Here is a 27,983-nt window from a genome sequence, read left to right on the forward strand (position 1 = left end):
TACACTGTTTCAACAAGAGAAAGCAAGAGAGAAGACACAACTTTCATAGTGTCTTGCCCATAACCAGAAACCAGTAGCTGCTATAAGGCTGGCTGTAATGGGGACTCACTGCAAGACCGGGTGTCTGACCTCAATGTGATTGGCTGGGATAGGCAATACCAGGTGTCACACTTCAGTGCCATTAGCTGTGATGGGGGGACTCATTGCAATTCCAGGTGTCAGACTTCATTGTGATTTTAAAGCTCATTCTGATTTCATGTCTGACACGGCCAGACTTCTTAGCCTCTGTGAGTTTCACACACAGTGCCTCCCTAAGAGGAACACAGTGTGTAGTGTGTTCATTACAAAGGCAGACAGTGAGTACCAAGTGAAGGCAGTTAAGTATGCACTGTGCTGTCTAGGACAAATCACTTAGTAGCTACTTTAAAGGGAGGAAAATCCCATAAAATGGCTGGTGATTCAAGCCATTTCTAGCAAGCTAGGTAAGCTGTAAATCGGGCATTGTCTCTGTTGTTTGACACCCCTTTTGTTAAGGCCTTTATTTTTTTTTATTTTATTTTTTTTTAAATTGACCTGCCTACTTTCTCCACTTTCAGTACCTGGGACCCAGCTCCTTTACAGCTTACAACATCCTGCCCATCCTTAGCAGCAAACAATCCACACGTGTAGAAGTCTCACCCACTTTTGTGTCCACAACACTTAACCATAGTCAAAGCTTAAGGTGGAGGGAAGTAGATGATTAATAAATAAAAATAATTGTCTCTGATGATAGGTTGCTTTCAAAATAGAGTGGGAATGTCTGGGCAGTGGTGGCACATATATGCCTTTAATCCCAGCACTCAGGAGTCAGAGGCAGAGTGAGTTTTAGGCCAGCCTGGTCTACGTAAAGAAGCCCTGCTTCAAAACAAAACAACCAAAAGGGGGGCTGATCGATGGCTCAGTGGTTGGGGAGCACTGTTTACTCTTTCAAAGGTCCTGAGTTCAATTCCCAACACCCACATGGCAACTCATAACTGTCTGTAGCTCCAATTCCAGGGGATCACATACACTCCCACAGATAATACATGCAGGCAAAACACCAATGCACATAAAAATATATAAATTATAAAAAAAATAGATTGGGATTGTACCTGTGCATACACTACACTGAGATTTAATGTTCTCACAACAGGAAACCAAAGGCCTTTCCATTGTTAGTTATACCTTTTTCTCTCCTCTGCTTGAGGAAGCAGTGATTTTTTTCCATCTGTGACTCATAAGTCCGCAGTCACCACAGAAGTTACTTTGTTCCAAGTCTAATTGTTTCAGTGTGCCCTGTAGGCAAAGGATGTTGTGCCATTTCCAAGACTCCCTTTGCTTTAAAGCAGTGGTTCTCAATTTTCCTAATGCTGCGATCCTCAGTTCAGTTCCTCCATGTTGTGCTGACCCCCGTCCATAACATTATTCCGTTGCTACCTCATAACTGTAATTTTGCTACTGTTATGAATTGTAATGTAAATATCTGATATGCAGGACATCTGATATGGGACCTGGGTGAAAGGGTCATTTGATCCCTCTCCACAAAGGGGTCTCGACTCACAGGTTGGGAGCCACTGCTTTAAAAGACCAGCTTTTTTCAAACTAGCCTGGGAGTTGAACTAAAGGCAAAGCTGCACCTTTTGTTTTCTAAGGTTGCTTTGTTTTCTAGAAAAGTCATGATTTGGGTTTTGAGAAAATAATTTAGACTCAAAATGAATGTTGCCAAAATGATGTCGGATTCTAAACCCGTGAAAGAGGTGGCTTATGGGTGAAAGGGTGAGTACAGGGTTTGGGGTCAGAGGACTAAAATCAGTTCCTGTCTTCACTGGGCTGTTCCCTCTGACCTTGTGAAGTGTATTTCAGAGGAGAGGCTTCAGTTCCTGCTTTGTAAAACCAGGAAGATGTAAATCCTCACCTATGTACTTCCCTTAGTTCCAAGGATCAACTGAGGTGACAGACAGGAGGGCTGGCTGCCTACACATCCCTCTGCAAATATTATGTTGAGGTGTGCGAGGGAGCAAGCCACGACTGGGGAATGGCCAAGAGGGAGAAGAAAAGTATTTGACCTGGAAACCAAAGAAAGAATGACTTTGTTCCTTGTCTGTCAGGAGTTTTGAAATCATGCTGTCATCGTTCATTCGGTGGCCCCAGAAATGTCATTTATACTCATGGCTGACTCATTGATGGGTCCTATGGCTTTAGTAAGTAACTCAGACTTGAAGGAGTATCATCACAGATTCCTTCCACCCCTGGTGGTCTGTGCCTCTTAGTTTAGGTTAAATAGTTATCTTTTAAAGAGAAGATGAATCATAGAAATGATGTGGGTATCTGTTTAGTTAGCCTTTGCAGCACTACATTCCTTTCCCATCTGGTAGTGTTTTTCCTTTGCTGGACAAAGTTCCTTTGACATGTTTTTACAGGTGACTTTGTGATGGACTTTTTTTTTTTTTTAATTTTTTGGCTTTTGTGTGCATTGCTGTTCTTTATTCTGTCTTTGCTTTCTAAAGCTATTTTTGCAGGGTATAAAAGATGCTGCCTCGACATCTTCTTGCATACATTATTTCTAGAGAGAAATTTATGGACTTTTGCTCCACTCTGTATGGAACATCCCCTCCCCCTCCTCCTCGAGCAATTCAAACATTTCATAGCACAGATTTCAATCAATTTGTGTATATTCCTGAAGGTTGACTTTGTGGTCTTAAATGTTTCCTGTGCCTGGAGTTCATTGAGAGCCTCAGACCTGCGTGTTTCATCATGTATGGAAATTTTTTAGCTGTTATTTCTTTAAATGTGTTTTCTGTTCTCCCTGATTCCTTCTTCAGGCATCCTGTCTGGCTGGAAAAATAAATATGTTTCCCACAGGGTGATTGAAATCATTATTGAGAGTTGGATTAAGCAGGAGATATGTCTAGAAGACTTAGCAACTTATTTAATACCAGAGGGACCAGAGGATATCAAGGTTTGTGTTGTGCCCGAGTGGCCAGGACAATAGTGGTTACAGGGGAAAATTACCACAGATCTAGAGTTTATTGTTTGATGTGTTGAGCTGAAAGTGCTTTTAGTTAGAGACTTCCAAACTCACAGATTTGGGGATTAGTAATAGAGAGGTGATAGCTGAAGTCTACTAATAGATAACAGTTCTAATATAGTCAGTACATTATGAATCAGGGAAGTAGGGAGTGGGCTGGAAAGATGGCTCAGTGGGTATGAGAGTATCATGTTCTTGTAGAGGACTAGAGTTTAGTTCTCAGCACCTCAGTGAAGGCCTACAATCATCAGTAACTCCAGTTCAGAGGGATCTCATGCTCTCATTTTTCCTTGTTGGGTACCAGATGCTCATGTGATGCATGCTCTCTCTCTCTCTCTCTCTCTCTCTCTCTCTCTCTCTCACACACACACACACACACACACACACACACACACACACATACACACACACACACCACCCATATACATAAAATAAAAACAAATGTTAGCTAGGCATGGTGTCATGCGCCTTTAGTCTTAGCACTTGGGAGGCAGAGACAGGCCTATCTCTGTGAGTTCAAGGCCATCCTGATCAACATAGCTGGTTGCAGGCTAGCCAGGGCCACAGGGCCACATGGCCACATAGACCCTATCTCAAAAAAGATTTTAAAACAGAGCAACAAAAAACAGTACAGCAACATGAAAATGAAATATTTTTAAAAGAAAAGCCACCCATAATTAATTCTTGGTTAAATAATTCAGTTTTTTTCTTAACAGTTGCTCACAGGCATCTATAAATTAGTCCATTACTTTGTTGTTACTTTACCCAGTGGGAGCCTGGTGGTGGCTGAGGAACCACACCTTGCTGGAGAAGGTCAAGGAAGGCTACTATGTGGAACTGATGCCCAGCATACAGCAGTTTGTTGTCAGTCTGTGAAACAGAACACAGAAAAGCCTTTCCTCTTAGAATAAGCTGGGCCAGGCTGTTTCTTCTGCAAACAGTCTACCATGCCTGTTGACCACCCTTGACACAGTGAGTCTAAACACCCACCAGGCCAGGGAACCTGCATCTTTTGACATCTCAGTTTTATCTCTGACTAGGAGCCTTAGTTTGGCAAAATTCACTTTCTGGAGATTAGGTAGTGAACAATTCAGGCTTTGTCCTTGTGTTCCTGGTACCCATACTCAAGAAAGTATCACATGAAGAGGCACACCAAGTGGACTCATCTCTTCATCTACTAACCCCACCCCCCTACCCTAGCTTGGAGACATCCTGCTGACTTTGAACTTAATACATAATAGAGGATGACATTTAAATTTCTGGCTTCCATTAAGTGTTGGGATTATATCACCCTTCCCTGGTTTGTATGATGCTGAGGATCAAACCCAGGGCTTCACACATGCTAAGCAAAAACTCTACCAACAGAGTACATCCCAGCTTCTTTTTTCCTTTGTGAGTGCACGTGTTTGTGCAACACTGAAATTTTATACCCATTGAACAACTCCCACTGCCCACCTTCCCTGTCTCCCAGGAGCCACCATTCTACTGTTTCAATGCAAACAGGCTGTGACTACTTTAGATGCCCCATACAGACAGAGTCATTCCAAACTTGCCTTCTTGTGACTGGCTTATTTCTCCTTGCAAAATGTTCTCAAGGTTCATCCATTTTGTAACCTGCATTAGAATTTATTTTTTAAAGATTTATTTATTTTATGTGTTTGAGTGTTCTATCTGCATGTATGTCTGTACACCAGAAGAGGACACCAGATCTCATTAAGATGGTTGTGAGCCACCATGTGGAATTGAACTCAGGACTTCTGGAAGAGCAGCTAGTGCTCTTAACCTCTGAGCCATCTCTCCAGCCCCTAAAATTCATTTTGAAGACTTACTAGTATTTATATATGCACTATGCTGTCTAGTTTTATGTCAACTTGACACAAGCTAGATTCTTCAGAGGATATTTTCTTAATTGGTGAGTGTGGGAAGGGCACAGCCCATTGTAGGTAAGGCTACTCCTGACCTGGTGGTCCTGAGTTCTATAAGAAAGCAGGCTGAGCCAAGGTTGTGGATTTGCTGAAGGAGGCAGGAGGATCACGAGTTTGAGGCCAGCCTGGGCTACATATTTAAAAGAGCCAAGCGTGGTGGCATGGTGGCACATGCCTTTAAAACCAGCACTGGGCAGGCAGAGGCAGGCATATCTCAGTGAGTTCAAGGCCCTCCTGGTCTACAAAGCAAGTTCCAGGATAGCCAGAGCTGCTACACAGAGGAACCCTGTCTTAGAGAGGAGGGAGGGAGGGAGGGAGGAAGAAAGAAAAAGAAAAGAAAAGAAAAAGGAATGAAGGAAGGAAGGAAACAGACTGAGCAAAGAGCAAGCCAGTTAGCAACTTCACTCCATGGTTTCTGCATCAGCTCATGTCTCCAGGTTCCTGCCCTATTTGAGTTCCTGTCCTGACTTCTATGATGAACAGCAATGTGGAAGCGCAAACCATAAATAAACCCTTTCCTCCCCATGTTGCTTTGGTTGTGACATTACATCGCTGCAATTGTAACCCTAATTAGGACATGCAGAATACACATTTTCTGTGTATCCATTCACCCAGAGGGCACCAGACTGCTTCTATCTCTTGGCTGTGACGTGATTGTTAGATTACAATGTAGGTGGATGGTAGAAGGGAAACAAATCACCGACAGAAACACTGCATTGGATCGGTTGAGACTCATTCATGCTCACTGCTGTGTTTGAAGACCCAGCTCAGGGCTCCTCCCCTGCTTTTAGCTTCCCTTCCCCCACAGGCCACTTCTCTACTCCACCACGTCCCCTTAGCAGTACACTATCTGTCTTCTCTCTCGAAGTGAGTTGAGGGTCCCTTGAGCCATTTCCAGCCCTGTGCTGTCTGCTGGTCTCTGTGCCAGAGAGGAAGCGGGGTGTAGAAGACAGGGTGTTCTTCCAGCAAACCGGAGGCTCTCTGGGGAAGTGTATGTTTGACTTGCTATTCCTGGCACTATAAGTTCAAATGTTTACGGATATATTGAAACTGGGATGAAAGCATCCTATTCACGTAATAGAATCTGTGAGGTCTTTCCTGGGGGAAAAAAACCAACCAACCAACCAACCAACCAACAAACAAAAAACAACGAAATTTGGCTTACTTAGTTGGAGAAAGGTGTGTTGTGTGAGATTCTAGTTCTCAGGCTCACCTGCAGCTGAGTGGGCACAGAATCCAGGGGTTTGTCAAATAGGACCTGGGGCGCAGACCTGGCTAGCACAAGAGGGTGTGGCAGGCGCGCCCCCCCCCAATCCCAGTTGGGTTTTCTAAGGAGGCAGTCATCCAGGAGGCACCCAGCCGAGCCCACCGGACTAGGCGGGCGGTGACCACCGTGCTGCTGGCCGCCTAGCCCCAGACATTCCGCTCCTGCCACTGGAATGCGCAGACAGAGCTTCTTGTTGGCCTTCGGTGGCTTCAGGGTCCGGGTGGCGTGGCCCTCCAGGGGGTGGGGCGAGGCGGAGCCTCATGAGCGGGACCTTTAAATTGACCACCAACGTGCAGCCCCACGCCCGCGCCTGACTTTTCGAGCCCGGCCGCCTGGCTTACAGACCCTGACTGGTCGTCGAGCCCATCATGTTGCTCCCAGCCGCCGCGCGCCATCTCCCGGGACTTCTGCTGCTGCTTTGGCCGCTGCTGCTGCTGCTGCCGACCCCGGCCCTTCCGGGACGTTTGGCCCGTGCTAGTATTCGCCGGCTGGGGACACGTGTCCCTGGGGGCAGCCCTGGGCATTTCCCTGCTCCGGCGACTCCCACCCGCGCATCTTATTCCGGAGCCCGAGGTGCAGGTACAGTAGGGCGGATGGGGACCGCTTCGCATGAGAGGGAGCCACAGCCCCAGCTGGAAGTGGGAAGAGGGGTAGGGACCTCGGAATGCAGACAGCATACAACATCACCGAATGTTCCTTCTTCCCAGCCTCCAAGCGGGCTGCTGAAGGAGGCATCCTTTTTCCAGCACTCCCGCTCAGAAACTAAGGATCCGACAGCCAAGGGGCGCGGGTAGGGGGTTGGGGGTATAAGGTCATGGGCGTGACCATGATAGCATCCCGAAGTTGAAACTTGCTTGAGATTTGGGAACGGAGCATCGCGCACCTGTGCGAGCATCAGTCAGAGAATAAGACAGGGGCTTCCGGCTCCACCTGACTCGGATCTCTTGGTTAGGGAGAACAAACCCTTCGACACCCTGTTTGTAGTTATCTGGAAATCTCCATCTATTCTGCATTCACCGTGTGTGCCTTTCTCCCTACAGAAGAAAGGGTCTAGAAGGAAGCCAAGATCTGGAAGACGGCTTAGTGGAAGATGCGGGAGAGGGGTGGAGTGGGACTAGGAAGGAAAACCAAACTGCTATGTCCTGTAACTATATTATAGGTGCTTTACTCGGTTCTGCCCATGTTTGTTGACTCGGAGCACCGCGCTCCAACTCATGCTCTGTGAGATCCCCTGAAACCCAGGCAGGTATGGTCTTCGATGTACAGATTCCATTTTCTTCCTTGACCACTGATTTTGCTCTGAGCAGAGCACATCTACAGAGCCCAGCGAAGCTGATAGGCGTTCTTCATGACCCCTCACAACACATACAGGGACCCCAAGGCTTAGCATAGTGAAATGACCAGACTCAGCATCAGATCTCCTAGGGAAAATGAGAGCCCTAAGAAGTCAAGCAAGGGCTCCTTCCACTACGCAGCTTGCCAGGACCTCCATACCGCTTACATAACTCTCTTCCTAACCCAAAGATCCAGCTCCAGTCTGTCTGGTCTTGGCTGGAAAGAGGCAGTAGCAAATCTTATTCCAGGTGGCCAGGCTCATCTGGCCAGTGATGCTATCAGGCTAATTTGCATGGTCTGTCCCCTCCTGTGACTTGCTGGATATGCCAAGAATTGGCTCAGGAGACTCTTCCATCATCCATGATTTGAAATTCCAAGTTTAGAATGACAAGAGCATTGCTACCTAGGCGGGGCTTGTGGGGCTCTGTAGGTTAAGTTGAGCTGGCTGGTTGCTACAGGCTGGGGTGGAGGGGAAAGCCTTTTCTCTGACAGTGAACTTGACCTCTACTCTCCTCCCTGGGGAATAGGACTGGGAGAAGGAGGCTAGATTTTGCACACAGTGACCATGGTCCTTTACAGCCTGGCCTCCAAACCTGATTTTGGGCAGCAATCCCTTGATAAATGCCACATTCTACTCCTCTAGATCACTCTAGCAACCAGGACTTGGTAAGCTTTACTGTAGGCTCTTATTGTCAACAAGACTGGCAAAGATGGGCAAAACTGTGGATTCTCTCTCTCTCTCTCTCTCTCTCTCTCTCTCTCTCTCTCTCTCTCTGTCTCTGTCTCTCTCTCCTCTCCCTCCCTCCCCTCTGTCTTATGTAGCTCAGGCTAGCCTCAAACTCACTATGTAGCCAAGGATGACCTTGAACTTCTGCTGGGATTATGGGCCACTTGCGCATGCCACCTCACCCTGTTTATGTGGTACTTGGAATTGAACCCAGGCAAACACCCTACCATCTGAGTCACACCTCCAGCCCCACTTTTTTTTTTTCTCTTGAGAATCAAACTGCAGATATAATACATGGGAGTGAGGTTCAAAAACAATTTGTACCTTTGCTGAGGGTGTAGGGACAAGAAAGCAGGCCTTTTGCCATGTTCAGCAGCATTTGTGCCAGTCTGTGGAATAAGGACCAGAGTGTATTATGAGGGTGTTATTATTCTACCCATTACACCTCAAAGCTTCTCGCTCCCCCACCCCTGGGATGGAGGATTCAGTTCAGAAAAACCAAATGGAAAAGGGTAGAATCAGACACATTGAGTTACAAGAATCCACTGTTTGTAGGGACACTCATTTGGGTGTTAGAGTAAGTGTGGTGTTACAGGGCTTGCACCGTGGTGCTTTTTCCTTCCATTCCAACTGTGCAAAAATATACAAACCTATGTCTAGGGCAGATTTTCAGCACAGGTACTCTTCCTTGCTCTTGATCCCTGGAAATCTTAAAGGAAATTGTGGAGTTGCTTAAAAAAAGAGATTTGTAATTCCCTTTGACTTAACCAAACACATGACATATGGCATCTTTTGGGTGGTGACTCAAAGTCAATATGCAAACGTCGGCTGAGCACATGAGATGATGTTGATTTTTGTGGTGGAAAACATTGCCTCAGTGGGAGCAGCTGCTATGTACTAGAAAGGTCTTGGAGCTAGGAGACCAGAGTCATGGAGGCCAGGCTTACTCCACTGCTTTTCAGGTTTTGCTCCTCTCAATCCTCCACCAGATGTGTGTGTTGAAACCTCTGCATGGCCCAGTTCACAGGATCCTGTATTAGCATTCTGGGATGCCTACAGTGTCTTTCAAAATAAGGTGTTATTTTAGTAACGGAGTACATCCAGCCAATAAGATAAAGCCAAGAAGTTAAAATTCCGATTTTTGGAAACAAAACTAAAAGGCTGTGTGTGGTGGCACATGCCTGTAATCCTAGGCACTTGGGAGGTGGAGGCAGGAGGATAGTGTGCTCACGGGCATCCTTGGCTACATAGTGAAGTAGAGGCCAACCTGGGCTACAGGAGATCCTCTCTCAAAGAAACAATATATAAATTTATAGATAGATCAGATGGATGGGTGGATAGATAGATAAATTAGATGGATGGATTGATAGTTAGATCAGATAGATAACTGAGGGGCTGGGGATGTAGCTCAACTGTAGAGTATTACCTATTACACACAAAGTTCTGGGCTTGATCTCCAGCCCTCACAATGAAACAACAGCAAATAAAGCACAGTGACAGGCAAAAATCCCTAGTCCAGACAAATCCTTTCCTCTTAATAATGATGGAGTCTTAATCATTTGTTTTTTTTAAAGATTTTATTTATTTATTATGTATATAGTCTTCTGCCCACATGTCAGCAGAGGGCACCAGATCTCATTACAGATGGTTGTGAGCCACCATGTGGTTGCTGGGAATTGAACTCAGGACCTCTGGAAGAACAGTCAGTGCTCTTAACCGCTGAGCTATCTCTCCAGCCCTAATCATTTGTTTTTTTAAAAATGTATTTCACTTGTTTTTCTGAAGGCACCTCGCTGTATATCTTGAACTTGGCGTCCTCCTCCTTAGCCTCCTAAGTGTTTTGAATACAGCTGGCACCACCACTCATGGCTAAGAATTTGCTTTGGGTCTACATACTGACTGAGCAAATAGTATCAATCTGTCCTTTTATTAAGAAAGGAGGAGCTGTGACAGACACTTCCTAAGGACCTCATTTCCATTCAGGACTGGTGTGTGTGTGTGTGTGTGTGTGTGTGTGTGTGTGTGTGTGTGTGTTGGTTGAAAGTGGAGAATGGACTGAAAAAGAGATGTGTTAACTGGATTCTCTCGCTCTAGTCCTGACAGTGGCCTGAATTTGGCAGCTGAGAGAGGGCTGTGCAAATCAGGTTAAAGGAAGCAATAAAGACTAGGAAAGAGTAAATGGCGATGAATACACGTGTTGAGTTACTGGAGGGCACAAGATGCCTTTGTGTAGAAAGGATGTATGAGCTTTGACAGTGAGGGTTCTTCTTGTCTGCCATTGTGGCAGATGTGTAGGCAGTGACAAGTGAGAAAATGCAGAGAGAAGTGGCCAAGAGAGTTTGCAGGAGTAGGAGAGGTACCAGGTCGTAATCTCCAATCCTTAAAACAAGATTCACTCCCAAAGATGGAAGTGCAGTAGCTGCGTGTTAGATGAAGTCATTACCCCTTTGTCTCAGGCAAGTGCCAAGGAAGCGCAAGGATCCCTTCAGTACCAGGATTTACAGGACTCTCAGGAACAGAACTTTAAATAGTGGGATAAGTCTCCAAGCAACATCTTGGAAAGAGTCACATTTCCACATGAATTCTCATAGGCAATTCTGAAGATCTGGGTGTTTGCAACACTCAGAGACAGGAAGGAAGCAGGCAGTGGTACGCTGGGGTTAGGAGATGCTACCAAATCTGTTCTCCCAGAGTTTTCTGGGAGTGACAACTGTCCCATTTTTGATTGTGGTCTGAGGCTGCTTAGCCTTTTGTGTTTCTTATACCCTTCTTTGCAGGTGTTTGCAAGAGCAGGCCTTTGGACTTGGTGTTTATCATCGATAGTTCTCGTAGCGTCCGGCCTCTGGAATTCACCAAAGTGAAGACCTTTGTAGCTCGAATCATTGACACTCTGGACATTGGGGCAGCTGATACGAGGGTGGCTGTGGTGAATTATGCCAGCACTGTGAAGATAGAGTTCCAGCTCAACACCTACTCAGACAAGCGGGCCCTGAAACAGGCTGTGGCTCGGATCACACCCTTGTCAACAGGCACTATGTCTGGGCTGGCTATCCAGACAGCGATGGAGGAAGCCTTCACTGTGGAGGCAGGAGCTCGGGGGCCCATGTCCAATATTCCCAAGGTAGCTATTATTGTGACAGATGGGAGGCCCCAGGACCAAGTGAATGAGGTGGCTGCTCGGGCCCGGGCATCTGGCATTGAGCTGTATGCTGTGGGTGTAGACCGGGCAGATATGGAGTCCCTCAAGATGATGGCTAGCAAGCCCCTGGAAGATCATGTATTCTATGTGGAGACCTACGGAGTTATTGAAAAGCTCTCTGCTAGATTCCAGGAAACCTTTTGTGGTAAGTCTTAGCTTCCAACTAGCAAGGATGTTATAGTTCATACATTGTATGCCTGGAAATTGGTTTTTAAAGATTTGCTTTTTAAAAAAATTATGTGTATGTGCATGAGTATGGGTAGTTGCTGGAGGTATGGTTGTAAGCCACCCAGATGGGCAATGAGAACCAAACTTGTGCCTTCTGCAAGATATATATGTGGTCTTAACTGCTGAGCCAATGTTCCAGCCCCCTGAAACAGTTTATTCATTTTGGGGTGGAAATTTTATGGAAGAATTAAACACATGCAATGCTTTTTTTGGAGTTTTTTTTTTTTTAACTAACCTAAACACATGGTGTTGGTTTAGAAGTACAAGGCTGCACTATATGTAACTTGGTTTGCTCATAAAACTTTCATGTTTGCATTAGACATGTTAAGTTCTGGAAATAACCAGAATAAACATTTCCACTGCTCCCTGATGGAGTCAGAAATAAAACTCAAACCCCAAACACCCAAACTCAAGACAGCTCTTCAGTCCCCTCTTCACCACCATTAACATTCCCCCCCCCCAAATGTTTTCTTTAGCTTTACATCTCTAGATTTAACAGAGCCTCTCTTGTTCTCCTGAAGAAGCTGGCATGGTATCTGCCCCTGGGAGGACGGGTGGGCTGTGTCCCAATGTCACTGTCCATGTGCATGTAATGAAAGCTCCTTACATTTCAGAGTCAACCCTTCCTCTGCTTATTCTTTTGTGGAATAATTGGATTTGAGATGAGAAGGGTTGGGCTTTCTGATTCACTTAGACAGAAGAAACAGATTAAAAACAAATTATTCTGTTAATCTGTTCTTCCTTTCCAATGTATTTGAATATGACCATGCTAATTTTATTAGAGTTTTTTTTAGCATGAATTAATCAGATGCAACAATATGAATCTATTCCATGCTGGATTTTTTTTTTTTTGTATCAGGATGTGTGCTGGGTGTGATGGTAATGCCTATAACCCCAAGCACTGCAGAGGTGGAGTTCAAGGCCAGTCTCAGTTATATCCTGAGTTTGGGGTCAGCCTGTCCATGAGACCATGCCATTAAAAAGAAAAAGAAAACAGAAATCTATATTAAAAACTTTAGAAAATAGAATTATGGTTTGTGGGAGTTCTGTTTTAAAAAATCAGTTGGAGATGATCATTTGAGCCCTATGGCAGTGTTGGAGTGTGGACACCATTCCAATTTAGGTGAATTCCTCAGCATAGACACTTGGTGTCATGTACATTCTGTGTCTATTCATAGTGACCTCCACATACAAAGCCACCACATACAAAGTCAAAGGTAGCTCTTCCCAGCCTTCAGATACCCTTGTGGAGTTGGTGGAAAAGACAAGTAAGTGAGCCAGTGACTACAGCTGCAAATATCAATGAGACATTATATCTAAATGAATGTGGAACCTAGGATCATCAGTTGGTTGGGAAATGGTAGATGAAATCTTGGCCTCATTGCAGCCAGACCTGGCTGAGATCCCCTTGTCTTCCATGTCCCGGGACACTAGGCTTTCACAAGACACCATTGGCTATGATGGCAACTACTTGGCATTTATTAGGTTCTAGAAAGAAAGTGCCTTTTTTTCTTTTTCCCAGAAAACCCCCTCAAGCTGTGGGTGAGAGAGCTCTTCCGTCAAGGCTATGGTCTGTGGTTACACAGGGTTTTAAAGTTAGCAACTGGGGGTGGGCTCCAAACTGTAAAGTAATAGTGGTGAGTGGCAATCTTTTCCTTCTCTTACAAAAGCACCGCTTGTTCTGGGGGGTGGGGGGATGTCCCCTCTGGGAAAAAAAAACTGAGGGGCAGCTTGTTGTAGTCAATGTGCTGGAAAGATCATTGCACGAAAAGGCACTCCTTGGGAAAATATTAGCCTTGTGCTATTGCCAAGGGTACTGGAGGCTGGGTTACCTGCTACAGGAGAGTTAGTCTCCTCTCACAGGCCTTGGTTTTGTAGAAATGACTACATTCATTGATTCATCTTCTAAAACACGTCACTGTGTGTGTGTGTGTGTGTGTGTGTGTGTGTGTGTGTGTGTGTGTGTGTGTGTGTGTGGTCATTCCAACGAGATAAAATTTTTCCAGGAGTAAAAAGTTGGAGATACAATTTAGCTGGCATAATCTCATGCCTTCCTTTTTTTTTTATCTCTTTGGATTTATAATTTGAACCCATTGTCTTCAAAGACACTAAGAACCCAAGTAGATATCTGGGCTCTGGATATGTGATGGACAGGCAGAAGGTGCTGTTGGCTGGATGGCTTTGTACTATTTGCATGCTCAAGCACATCACTGCCCAAGTATGAGTCAGTTCTGGGCTGATAGGCATGCTTGTGGTCCAGTTCCCTTCAGGCACAAAATGTGGTACTGTTGCAAACCAGTTTTCAGCTACACTGGGCCGACTAGCTCATAGCACTCTTGACAGTACATTATTATTCTCCACTGCTTTTACAGTTGCAAGGCAAGAATCTGTTTCATGGGGACACAATTTGCCCATATAAAACATCAAGTTGCCTGACAGGTGAAAATGTTTGATTGCAGCAACTCCAAATTCAGAATTCCCTTTCTGAATCTGAGAGATGGCACAGCAAGATCAATAATTATAAATTTGCAATGTCTCAAATATTTAATAACCCAGAGGCAGAAAGAAGTGTCTCTCCCCTCCCCCTGTTTTAAATAGTGAAGTAAAAATGAAGTCAGAAAGAAACCTGGAGGCAGTGTCTTGGAATGGAAGTATCTAAAATGGTTCTTAGGTATAGATGTAAATAACCATTGTGCATGTTCTTTCTTTGCCTAGCTCTGGACCCGTGTGTGCTTGGCACACACCAGTGCCAGCATGTGTGCATCAGTGATGGCAATGGCAGGCACCACTGTGAGTGCAGCCAAGGGTACACCTTGAATGCCGACCAGAAAACATGTTCGGGTAAGGCTTCCTTGGGGCATAGTGATGGAACAGAAGCTATTTGATGTCTCTTCTCCAGGGGTGGATTTTTTTTTCTTAGGCGTTGACTTCAACCTCTTTCTTCCCAGTGCCTTCTGGTGGGTTTAGCGCTGTTCAGCAGCTTTTCTTGATAGAGAACATTAGAGAAAAGGGAGAACCTACTCAGGGAAGCCTAGTGCTAGCCTTGTTACTATTCTTAAAAAAAATTATGCTGGGCGGTGGTGGTGCACAACGTTAATCCCAGCATTTGGGAGACAGAGGTAGTGGATCTCCAAGTTCGAGGCCAGCCTGGTCTACGGAATGAGTTCTGGATCAGCCAGGCCTACACAGAGAAACTCTGTCTTGAAAAGCCAAAACAAGTAAATTAATAATTAAATAAATAGAATATGATAAATTTAAATTACGTGCATGTCTGTATGTGGGTGTGTGCATGCGAATGCAGGTACCCAAGGAGCCCAGAGGTGCCCCCTGGAGCTGGAGTTACAGGTGCTGCCTGTGTTGTTAGGAATAAAATGTAGATTCTTTGCAAAAGCAGTATGTCCCCATAAACACTGAGCTGTCTCTTTGGCCTCTTCTTTTTCTAAAAATTAATGTTTTAGGCTGGTATACAAATAGGTTTTTATCATGGCATCTTCACATGTATGTGTCATTATACTTTGTTCTCATTTTCCCTCCTGCTGTCTTTCTCAGTGCCCCCTTTCCCTTAATTTGTTCCCTTCCTCCTCCCAGTTTCCTTCGCTCTGTTTCCCTATTACATTTATTGCATTACCCTCTCTCTATTTCTTGCCGCCTTTAAGAGCTCTTCCTTTTCTCTCATGAACCCCTTTCTAGCTCTGTGATGTACAAACACCCACATCTGATTTTAGTAGATTCCTCATATGAAACAAAACATTTGGTATCTTTCTGAATCTTTTCCCCCTCTTGCTTAACTTAGGGATTTCCAGTTACATTCATTTTCCTGAGAAAATCATGATTTCAGTTTTCTGTACATCTGTGTTAAGATCCCATTGTGCATCTGTACCACGTTTTCTTTATGTATCTATCAGCTGATGAACGTTTAGGCAGGTTCCAGTTCCTGGCTTCTGAATAGAGTAGCTGTAAATATGGATGTGCAAGTCTCTGAGTTATAGTTCTTAAGGTCCTTACAATTGTTATTGTTCTTAAAACACTAATAAAAGGAATTGTGAGAAAGAAGGGATCAAAACCTCTTAAAAAACATTTCCTTTATTTTACTTTACTTTTTGTTTTTTTGAGACAGGGTTTCTCTGTGTAGCCCTAGATGTCAAGGAACTCTCCCTGTAGACCAGATTGGCCTTGAACTCACAGAGCTATGCCTGACTCTGACTCCCAAGTGCTGGGATTAAAGTTGTGCATAACCACCATCCTTTATTTTTTAAATGTATATATTAACTTAAAACATTTTTTGAGTATTAGACATACATAGAGACAGACACGGGCACACACGTACGCCATATCCATGCAGTTTCTACAGAGGCCAGAAGAAGGCACTGGGTCCTCTGGTACTGGAGTTATATATAGTTGTGAGCTGCCATTGGATGCTGGGAATCAAACTTGGGTCTTTGGAAGTGCAGCCAGTCTTCTTAGCCAGTGAACCAACTCTCCAGCGCTAGGATCCAATACTCTTGATCCTTTGGGAGAGCTGACATTTTTCCTGGGTTTTATTTCATTAGATACAAACATCCCAATTCCTGCCTATGACAGTACACACTCATGGGCAATGGAAGTAGAGAGAAATACTGCAGGCCTTGCTCAGTGGTGTCTAAACACCACACAGAGTCAATGAAGAATAGCAATTAGATTTTTTTCTCTTTAATCCCAGGAGTGTTTTTGTGAAGAAAACAGACATCATTTAGTTCAAACTATTAAGTTTATAGGTAAGGAAATTGAGATGCAAAATAAAGGAAGAGGTATATGTATTAGTGGGTCTGTTGGTGAAGGAACAGGACCAGAGAGTAGGATCCAAAATCTATCAGTGTCTGTGCCCACTCCCTCTGTGTGTGTGTGTGATAATGTGACTGGTAAGAGTTTGTTTACCTCCTTTCTGTATGTTCACACTTGCCATGATCATCTTTTGACAGCTGTTGATAAGTGTGCCCTCAACACTCATGGATGTGAACAGATCTGTGTGAATGACAGAAATGGCTCATACCACTGTGAATGCTATGAAGGCTACACCTTGAATGCAGACAGGGCAACTTGTGCAGGTGAGTGGGCTGTGTATGTATTCACCTGCCAACCTACCTCGTGTTGAATGGGAAGCATACAGCTGGGAACTTGGTCAGTTTTCCACTTTTGCCACCCTGGGGCTTTTTCTGTTTCTCTTTCCTTCCTTCCTTCCTTCCTTCCTTGCTTGCTTCCTTCCTTCCTTGCTTCCTTCCTTCCTTCCTTCCTTCCTTCCTTCCTTCCTTCCTTCCCTCCCTCCCTCCTTCCCCCCTCTCTCTTTCTTTCTTTCTCTCTTTCTTTCTTTTTGAAACAGGGTTTCTTCATGTAGCCCTGGTTGTCCTGGAATGCTCTCTGTAGACCAGGTTGGCTTCAAACTCAGAGAGATCCATCTGTTTCTGCCTCCTGAGTGCTGGGATTAAAGGTATGCACCACCTCTGGCCAGCTGGATTTTCTGTTTCTAAATTCGGTATGAAAAAAAACAGAAATGGGTGGGAGTACAGAGAGACAGAGATTCTATAGTGAGGAACCTGGCAGATACTTTACGAAGTAATAAGGGACCTACCTTTACATCATTAGAGGTGACCTCACTTGTGGGGAGCTGCTCTGGCTGCTTGTTGGGTGAGGGCTGCAGAGTCACAATGAGTTCCTGGGGAAGCAGACTTCGGAGACCGGCATGAGGTGCAGATCTAGTTTAATTCGGAAGTTCACTCTCACATACACATATATCATCCAATTAGCTTAAGGACACATGGTGTATTGTTTAATGAGCCCGAATGTCATGCAACCTGTGTCATGTAAGGGTGTACATGAGGGACAGCATGTCCTGGCAGTGTGTCTGTGGACAAAGGGCAGGAAGCAGGCAATGCCCTGGGCTCAGTGCCATTCTGTGGGTTTCCTGTGTGCTGGGATGCCATTATCTGTGTCTAGAATACCAGAGACACAGGTATGCTCAAGCAGCCCAGGAGCCGTTTGCACTTGGCATGTCCCCTGTCTTTTAGAGACGCTGTATGGACAGAGACTGCTTCCTCCCTCACTGATAGCCTCATGTGATGTAGTAGCACAGTTGGCACATTCTTGCTAAACATTTAGAACCATGAGGAAACCTCAGACAGACCCACCATGTTTTCTAGTACTTCTCAAATATGCCATAGCCGTAAAAACACTAAACCCAAGATAAATGATACATGGGTGTTTACTGGGGAACAATTACACAGAAAAATGCAAAGAACCACGGGAGCATTTCGTGCCCTTCCTACCTGATCTGCTGATCTACCAGAAAGAGCGACCCAGGAAAAGTCAGGCCTCTCTTTTGCTTCCATCAGCCTGAGGCCACGCCCAAGGAGGTATGGCCACCATTACAAGTTCACTGACAAGATGCCTACAATAGACCAAAGAAATGTCTCAGAGTATGACAACTTCATGTCATGTGGGATCTTGGATTTGATACCGGACCAGAAAATGGATATTAGGAGAAGAATTAGGAACATCTGAATATTGAGTGGAGATTAAGAAATCATGCTGTATCGATGTTTTTGGTTATCATAATAGACACCTAAATTGTTATCATTTGGGAATAGAGGAAATAAGTTTTGCAAAAGCCTGAACTTGCCTTAAAAGTGAAATTTTACAAGTTAAAAAAATAGATTAAATCTGGGTATGCTAGCTCATGGTTATAACCCCAGCACTTAGGTGGCAGAGTCAGGAGTGTCACTGTAGTAAATTCCAGGCCTGCTTGGGCTATATAGATGAGACTATGTCTCAATCTTTTCCCACCAAAATAGTTAAAAATATGTCAATACAAGTCTCTTCCCTTTTTTCTGGGTATGGTTATCCATGCCTGCAGTTTCACACCAGCCTCGGCTACATAGTAAGACCCTGTTTAAAAAAACAAAACAACTCAAATATGTATCTCTACTGTGAATCTGTCTTTCTATATGTATTATCTATTTGTCTACCTACCTAGCGGTTGTCTATTCATTTATCTCTCACAGGGAAGTACACTGAATGAAGAACCAGGTCTAAGACTCTCACTCCACCCTAAATTAGTTGGTCCCCCTCGGGACTCTTGTACCTTATTTATGAAACCGAATGTTAATAGAATTTCTTCAAACCCCCCTTTCCCATGGATCTAGTGTAATTAGCTGCATAATTGGCTAGTTTATTTCTGGGTTGGATTAAGTACAACAAACCTAAAAGGAATGCATTGTGTTAATGAGATGCTTGGGTTATTAAAAAAAAAACCTCAACATTGATGATATTGAAAGAAGAAGTGAGTATAAATTGAAGAATAATTATCATGTGTGAAGGATTTTATTAACTCTGCTAATTTCTAGTTAGAGCAAATAATGCTGACAGCTTTGCCCAGCCTCCAGGCAGCTTCCCCCTCATATATTTCTTGCTGTTTTTACGCATGTTTATATCTATGGGGAATAAAAGACTCTTTGAGTTTTAATTTTAAGTTTTCACTCTTGGGCTTCTGTCTAACAGCTCAGGACAAATGTGCTTTGGGTACACATGGTTGCCAGCACATTTGTGTGAATGACGGAGCCGGGTCCCATCACTGTGAATGCTTTGAGGGCTATACTCTGAATGCAGATAAGAAAACTTGTTCAGGTAAAACCCTTTCCACAATCTTTCCCTGCTTGACTGTTTCTATAGTGGTGAAATCAACCTGCAATTTGCCAGGAGAGAAGGTTCCTGCGGCGGGGGTGGGGGGCTGGGGAGACGACTTAAAGACTCCGGCTCAGGCGTCTGACCAGCTTACACTTTTAGACACATTGCCCAGTTGGGTTGGTGAGCTCACTGGCTTTTACAAACGTAGATTATTGCAGAAAATTACTGGGAAGTGGGTAAGGAATGAGAAATATGAGAAAAGCTAATGAAATGTGGGGTCCCCACCCAGGAAAAATTTTAGATGCACACTGGGGACTTTTTAAGTGAATAGAGGAAGTCAGCTGGCCAGTAATTATTTGGGGTGATAGGTTGAACTGATCTTTTTCCAGTTAAAACTTGGCCTGGGACTTTTCTGTAGTGTTGATCTTTAAGCTGGATTCTTTTTAGCAAAGGAAACTTTGTGAAGGGTTGGCTTAGACCCACACAGGTCTTCCAAGGTGTTGGAAGCAGGGACATTCTTGACTGTTTCTAGCTGATCAATCTTCAGTGACTTGGGGCCTTGTGACTTGGCTAACGAGCCCCTGCCGGGACCATTAATCCTCATTAATTTGATTTAAGCTCACTGGTAGAACAGGGCAGCATTTGTACACATCAAAGCTCTCTGTAAGGAGAGGCATTCTTTGCTCTCAAGGTGCTGCTGAGTTTGGTACATTAGAGCTTTTCAGATTTGCTCCATCTGCTTTGCTTCTTCGGGGAACTAGACGTGGTGGGATCTTGTCAAGATAAATGGAAGGGAATAGTGCATCACTGGATCCCTTTATTGTTTTTCTTTCCTCCTGTCCTCTCCTCTCTCCTCTCCTCTCCTCTCCTCTCCTCTCCTCTCCTCTCCTCTCCTCTCCTTCCTTCCCCTCTCCTCTCCTCCCCTCCTCTCTTCTCTTCTCTTTTTCTTTTTTTTTGTGAGATAGTGTCTCCTGCAGCCCAGGCTCTCCTGGAACTCTCTATGAAGCCCATTGAGCCTCAACTTGCAATAACCCTAAGTGCTGGTGTTACTGCATGTTGAGTGTATGGGTACCACCATGTCTGCCTCTTCCCCTCTTTAAGAAATGAAATCAGGCCAGAAATGGCTTCTAATCCCATTCACTACAGAGATGGAAGCAGGAGGGCTATGATCAGTAGAAGACTGGGAACAAGTACAGTGCTTTGACCCTTGTAATGGCAGAGGAGAATCTGTATTTCTTGGGAGTCTTTCTGGGTTCACTAAGTTATTTTCACTTGTCTAGGCCATTGGACACAAGAGCGGTGTAGTGCTTTCCTCTGTTCTCCACTCAAGTTTGGGCAAGTGATCTTAATCTCCAAAATGCTATTTATGTGATAAATGAAAGTACTTCTGTATTTAATTGAGTGTATCATCATTAATCTTATTATTTATTTTTTCCTATGAGAAAGGGGGGAAGGGAGAGAGAAAGTGAAAGAACGTTAGTGTCCAGTTAATTAGTTTTTTTTTTTTTTTTTTTTTTTTTTTTTTTTTTTTTGTCTCATCATAAGGTGTCAGTGATTGGTCTTTTGGCAATATAGTCCTCTGTGGTGTGTGTGTGTGTGTGTGTGTGTGTGTGTATGTGTGATCAAACTTAGCTCTGCATACAGTGATGTCTGTATTGGTTATTTGCCTCATTGCTGTGACAAAATGCCCGACGAAAGCAACTTAAAGAAGGAGGGAGAGAGGGAAGGAACAAAGGGCTTATTCTGTTCACATTTGAGGGTACAGTCCATTATGGCAGCAGTTTGAGGGTACAGTCCATTATGGCAGCAGTATGAGGGTACAGTTCATTATGGCAGTGAAGTCACAGTAGTAGGAGCTTGAGGCAGCTGGTCCCATTGGATCTGATAGTTAGGAAGCAGAGAGAGATGATAGCTGACGTTCAGGGAGCCTTCTTATTTTAGGTTCAGTTCTGGACCCCAGCCCACAGTAATGGTGTCACTCATATCTATAGTGACTTCTTTTATCTCAATGAACACAATCTAGAATCTCCTTCACAGACATGACCCCAGTGATTCTAGATTCAATCAGGGTATCTAGATTAACCACCACAGGCTCCCTAGTCTATTATTTCTGGTGACAATATAAATTGATAGGTTTCAGAAATGCCTATGGTAAACTCTGTACTACCATTAAGAGTCAGTGCCATCCAGTATAATGAGCAGGAGAGAAGAGAAGTCCCCACAGGCAGCTGCAGGAGTGCAAAGGGAAGGAATGGCTAGGTAGCAGATGAGGTCAATGGTGTAACCATGTAGGGAAGGAAGCCATTTCTTATTGCTGGAACACGGGGCTCTGGGTGACTCCTGAAGGCTTCATTCTCAGTGCTGGCTGGGGCCAGCAAAGGTTTGTATTACTGAAGTTTGTGTTTAGTGTTCTATTTAACTAACGGGTAAATATTTTCTTTCCTGCACGGTTTGGGTCAGTCCGAAACAAGTGTGCTCTGGGCACACATGGCTGTCAGCACATCTGTGTGAGCGATGGGGCATCATCCTACCACTGTGATTGTTTCCCTGGCTACACCTTGAATGATGACAAGAAGACATGTTCAGGTGAAGACTGGCCCTTTGACTAGATGTTGTTCAAGGGGAAAATCTAGGAGGAAGCTACTTTAAAAAAAAAGTTTTATCATATTGAGTTACTGTCCTCTTCTGCTACAGTCTGCTTTCTGTAATTTGATCCCATTCTCTTTCATTTTTTTCTTTCTAATTAATGTCTCTAAATTCATTTTCTGCTATTGTGATAAAAATGCATAACAGCAAATTTCCCATCCCAACCATTTTCAAATGTACAACTCTGTGTTAATGATCAGTAGTTCATCCCCAGAATCTTTTCGACTTTCCTATTTAAAGCTCTGCACTCATGGGACAGTGATTGATGTTTCCCACTCCCCTGGGGACTTGTCAATGGGGGAAGTGCTCCCCAAATGTCAATGGGGACTTTCATAGCCAGCCTTAGATCAGTTTAGGGGAGCACTGCCACTTTAACAAACTTTCAGTTCACTCAATACTGTGCGTGCCTTTCCACTTGTGTACGTTTTCTTTAATTTCTTTCAACAGTGTTGTAATTTTCAGTGTACAAGTCATATACATGAAAACGTTCCTAAGTATTTTATTCTTTTTATGTTATTGTGAATGAATCTCTCTTTCTCTTTCCCTCTCTCCCTCTCTCCCTCTCTCTCTCTCTCTCTCTCTCTCTCTCTCTCTCTCTCTCTGTCAAATTTCAGTTTTGCTATAGCTCTGCTCTATAATTTTCTAAGGGGTGTTTTAGTAAAATATCCCAGTGAGCATGTGGCTTCACAGATCTTAGTGTCCGTAGCACAAACACTGGGCTGGTTGTTCTCTGTACTAGATGATCACATGTGGCTGATTTTGGCAGATGCTTTCTGGCCAGATGGGCAGGAGGAGGATCAGTAGTTCAAGCCACCATGGGCTGTCTGAGACCCTGCTTCAAAAATTAAACAGGGCCTGGGGAGACAGCTGATGGAAAATGGAGATGTGGGTTCAGATCCCAGGCACCCACTAAAGAGCCAGGTGTGGGGGTGCATGCCTGCAATCCCAGAATGCTGTGGGCTTGCTGGCCAATCAGTGAGTTCCAGGTTGTGAGGGCATCTGTCTCAGAATATAAAGGGGGCAGTGATAAAAGAACACACTGACCCCTGGCCTACACACGCACGCATGCGCGCGCGCGCGCGCGCACACACACACACACACACACACACACACACACACACACACACACACACACACACACGAGGTTATCCAGGTTGGCCACCAATATAGCTCTGAATTTTTAGCTCCAAAGTATGTAAGGGTAAAATTACACTTCTCAATTCAAATCATACAATATAATAGCAATCTTCAGCCAGGCAGTGGTGGCCCACGCCTTTAATCCCAGCACTTGGGAGGCAGAGGCAGGCGGATCTCTGAGTTCGAGGTCAGCCTGGTCTCCAGAGCAAGTGCCAGGATAGGCTCCAAAGCTACACAGAGAAACCCTGTCTCAATAAACAAAACAAAAAAAGAATAGCAATCCTTTGTAGGAAATCAGGAGTTACCTAGTTTTAATCTTTGAAGTATTTTGGTTATACAAATAGATAATAATCATTCTCATGTCCATCCATTCCTTAAGGAAACCAATAGGATTGGAGGACTGTTCTTTTCCTTTTTTCTTTCTTCCCTTGATTTTTTTTGTTTGTTTGTTTTTATTTTTGTTTGAGACAGGGTTTCTCTGTGTAACCACCTGGATGTTCCAGAACTCATTGTGTAGACCAGGCTGACCTTGAACACACAGAGATCTGCCTGTCTCTGCCTCTGAGTGCTGGGATTAAAGGCATGTGCCACCTCCTGGTGATTCTGGCTTCACCAACCACTTTTTTTTTCCATTCCCACCTCTACTTATTATTAAAAAAAAAAAAAAGGGTGGGGTGTTAGACATGGCAGGTTAAGGAATAAAGGCGTTAAATTCTCAAGACTGCTTCCTGCTGACGTGGGGGCGTTGACCTTCACCAACCACCTTTAAAAAGCCTTATATCATGGCTGATTTCTGACAATAACAGAAAGCATGAAGAAAAATACAAAGAACTTTCATATAAGCATCCCTCAATTTTGACAAATACAAGCATTTCCCCAGTGTTTCCTAATAAAGTTTTCTGTGAAATTAACTTTAGCAAATAATTTCTCTTTTCTGTTTGCTCTTAGATGACTTTACTTCCTGGAAAACTCTTTCACATAAGTGGCAGTATTGACATGAATTGTAGATTTCCTGTCGTTCCTTTAATTTGCCTCTTGTGCTAGGCAGGTGTTCCACACCCTCAGCCCCCACTTCGTTGCAATCCCTGGTTAGCTATAACATTTTGTGTATTGTCATTGTCTTCAGACATTGAGGAAGCAAGAAGCCTCATCTCCATAGAAGATGCTTGTGGCTGTGAAGCCACACTGGCATTCCAGGAGAAGGTCAGCTCCCATCTCCAGAAGTTGAACACCAAACATATCCTTTCTGGAAGGTTTTTTCCCTCTTCCTCCTCTCCCTCTTCCTCATCTCCCTCTTTTTCATTCTCTTTTTTGAGACAAGGTCTCATATAGTCATGGCTAGCCTCAAACTTGCTATGAGGATGAAGATAACCTGGAATGTCTGGTCCTGCTAGTTCCATCACCCAAGTGTGGGGATTATAGGTGTGTAGCACCAAGCCTGGTTTTATGAGGTACTGGGGATTAAACCCAGGGCTTCATGCAGGCTAAGCAAGCACTCTTACCAACTATGGTACAATCCAGGCCCTGTCTTCTTGTAAAATTTTATTTGTAAATTTCAATTTCTGACTGACACTTTAATTGTACTGCAAAAAACATTGTACTAAAGCTTTGGCTGTGGCTTCTAGAAGCCAACCTAGATGCTACAACTGAGCTAAACATTTTAGGATATTCTACTAGCAAGTATCTTATTCATTGCTGTAAGTTAAGCATTAGCAATGCATTTGAAAAGAATACAGAGTTCTTTTTCAATAGTACAATAGATCATTTTTACTCATTCAACATTTAAATGTAAAAACTACATATTTCTTTCCCTAATGCCCTTCCTTCCTTCCTTCCTTCCTTCCTTCCTTCCTTCCTTCCTTCCTTCCTTCCTTCCTTCCTTTCTTCCGTTTTTAGAGACAGGGTTTCTAATGTAACAAGTGTAACAACAGCCCTGGCTGTCCTGAAACTCACTCTGTAGAGCAGGCTGCTCTTGAACTCAGAGAGATCGGCCTGCCTCTGCCTCCCAAGTACTGGCATTAAAGGCTTGTGCCACCACCGTACAGCTCTGTAGTGCTTTTAAATAGCAATTTATGTGCCCGGTTGAGCTCTAACATAACAGAGCAACTAAACTATGATTCCTTAAAGTAACTTTTAACCTTTTTAATTTAATTTTTATTTCATGTGCATTGGTGTTTTGCCTCTTTGTATATCTGTGTGAAGGTGTCAGATCCTCTGGAACTGGAGTTACAGATAGTTGTGAGCTGCCATGTGGGTGCTGAGAATTGAACTTTGGTCCTCTGGAAGAGCAGCCAGTGCTGTTAACTACTGAGCCATATCTCCAGCCCATTTTAAAGTAACTCTTAGCTCAAAATCTTCCTATGTCCAGAAAATAATCAGGGAATCTATCAGATGTTAAACCTCAGATGACACATGGTTATGCAATTTGGTAAGTCAATATGTCAAGAGATGGTTTTCAAACTGTAACATGACACTGTCTTGCAAATTTTGGTCAGTACTACAAGCACCAGTTCTGGAAAAGAGCTTTGTCTCAGCATTGCCCAACTTTAACAACTATTCTTATATACCTCAGAGGGATGGAATTTAGATGGGGGTAGGCATGACTTGGGAGTCAGACTTTGAAAGAGGTTATGGGCAGCATAGAGGAATCAGTTTCCAAGTCTTTGTGGTCAGCCAGTCTTCACTCTTCCCAGATTAGTATTGCCATTCTCCTCACCACACACGGAAGACATGTTTCTCTTCCCTCTTCTCCTGGTCTATTTCCTAGAAACGTCAACTCTGCAGAAAGCCAAACCAAGGGACAGTTCCACAACTCCTTCAACCAAGACCTCATAAGCTTTACTCCCCACTGAGAGATGTTGTTCCAATTCAATTTTGGAGTAGAAAAAAAAAAAAAAACCTGAAGATCTCTGCAGGAGTGTAATTTCATGATGAATTTTTGAATTTTAGATTAGGCTTTTGTTTTTTGTTTTTTGTTTTTTCAAGACAGGGTTTCTCTGTGTAGCTTTGGAGCCTATCCTGGCACTCGCTCTGGAGACCAGGCTGGCCTCGAACTCACAGAGATCTGCCTGCGTCTGGCTTCCGAGTGCTTGGGACTAAAGGTGTGCGCCACCAACGCCCAGCTAGATTAGGCTTTTGATGAGAAAATAATTTTATTCACTTGTAGTTGGCCATAATTTTCTTTTGTGGTGAAGTGTTTGAAAGTGTGCTTATATTTTCTAATGTGTAAAAATAAGTCGTTTTGGCCTTAACATCTAGTCACTTGACACCATTTTGAAGAGGTTGCAAGTGAACTGAATATGGACAAGTGCATCGTTAAACGGCTCAAAAATTCTCGCCTGGAAATGTGGAGTGCTTGGCATATGCAATACTTATCTCCGTCGTTCCTGCTAATAATCTGCCATTATAAATGCTTGACCATTATTCAGGAGACCGTATGAGGGTTTCCTGGAGCATCAGTATCATTGCTCAAGGGAATAGATGTGCAGACCCATATAAAGAGCACACTTTAATGCCTCTGAGATATGACTGTGAAATAATAAGATGAAAAGTGAAAAGTTTAATGTTTTGTTATCTCCTGATAGAGCCATGTAAGTTATAAATGTTTATATTAATAAGACAATCATATTCATAAACCTTTCCACCTCTTTTTGCTTGGTCATATTTATAATACAAACTAGCCTTACTATTGAGAGTGCAGATTTTATGGAATATTTACATATAAAAGTTCAAATAATTAAACTGAGATGAATATATTTAGAATTGTTTAATACTTTTGTTTTTTGCTAAAATATTATCAAAGGGATTATAATGTGATAAACAATATAAAACAACCATGGGATTATAATATATGTATCTACAAATAATTTACAGAGGTTAAGTGAATGTTACATGGCACTTTTAATTCATTAAGGCCATAAAAACGAATAACTAAAGAGAAATGGATGAAAACTTAGGGTGCAAAGATTTTTTCCAAGGGGGAAAAATCTTGAATTCTATCATTTTGCTTTAGCATGTAATTGGCAAAATTATAGATTTATAAAATTAGTGTAACAAGCAACAAGATATAATATTACCTTTTTAAAAATGTTTGAAATCAGTCTATAAATTTTTTCACTCAAACTATACCTAATAACATGTACTTTTTAATTGCAGCTTATAACTTTTGGAATAAAGCAATTCTTTAAACTTTGTGCTACTTCATTTGTTTTGGTTTGTATTGTTTTTAATATAATAAAAGTTCCAGTCTTTCTACATTAATGTCATGGCTGATTTTTTTGGTGATTCTTGTTATATTTTCTATATAACAAGAACTGACCAGCAGTGGTGGCACACGCCTTTAATCCCAGCACTGGGGAGGCAGAGGCAGGAGGATCTCTGTGAGTTCAAGGCCAGCCTGGTCTACAAGAGCTAGTTCCAGGACAGCCTCCAAAGCCACAGAGAAAACCTGTCTCAAAAAACAAAAAGAAAAAAAAGAAAAGAAAAAAAGAACTGAATTAGTAATTCTTGAGTACATAACAGTTGAGAAACAGAAAGACCAAAATAATGATACCCTTTCAATAATTTAATCTCACACTGCTGAGGCTTAAAATGTCTGTCAGTTCAGGGTAAACTGGCAAGTTCCTAAATAAAATCGTGAAAATTTTAATTATAAATTTTTGTGTGTACTTTAGTGTGTGTGTGTGTCTGTGTGTGTGTGTGTGTGTGTGTGTGTGTGTGTGTGTGTGTTTATGAGTGTATGGGTTTTCTTGTGCCATGCTACAGTGCACATGTGGAAGTCTGAGGACAAATTTTTGGAATTGGTTCTCTCCTTCCAC

The 27,983-nt window shown here is 43.4% G+C and overlaps 1 protein-coding gene across 1 annotated transcript; it reads left to right on the plus strand.

The window, feature by feature from the left end:
- The first annotated feature begins 6,902 nt into the window (after positions 1–6,902).
- Matn3 (matrilin 3) lies at positions 6,903–27,356 on the plus strand. Its single transcript, XM_035447640.1, is given in 9 exon segments — positions 6,903–6,969; positions 11,078–11,644; positions 14,443–14,568; positions 16,686–16,811; positions 19,258–19,383; positions 21,844–21,969; positions 24,293–24,403; positions 26,429–26,460; positions 26,462–27,356. Coding segments are annotated over 9 exon segments (1,305 nt in total). The 3' UTR covers positions 26,486–27,356.
- The last annotated feature ends 627 nt before the right edge of the window (positions 27,357–27,983 follow it).

Source organism: Cricetulus griseus, chromosome 7, assembly GCF_003668045.3.
Source record: "Cricetulus griseus strain 17A/GY chromosome 7, alternate assembly CriGri-PICRH-1.0, whole genome shotgun sequence".
Lineage (NCBI taxonomy): Eukaryota > Metazoa > Chordata > Mammalia > Rodentia > Cricetidae > Cricetulus > Cricetulus griseus.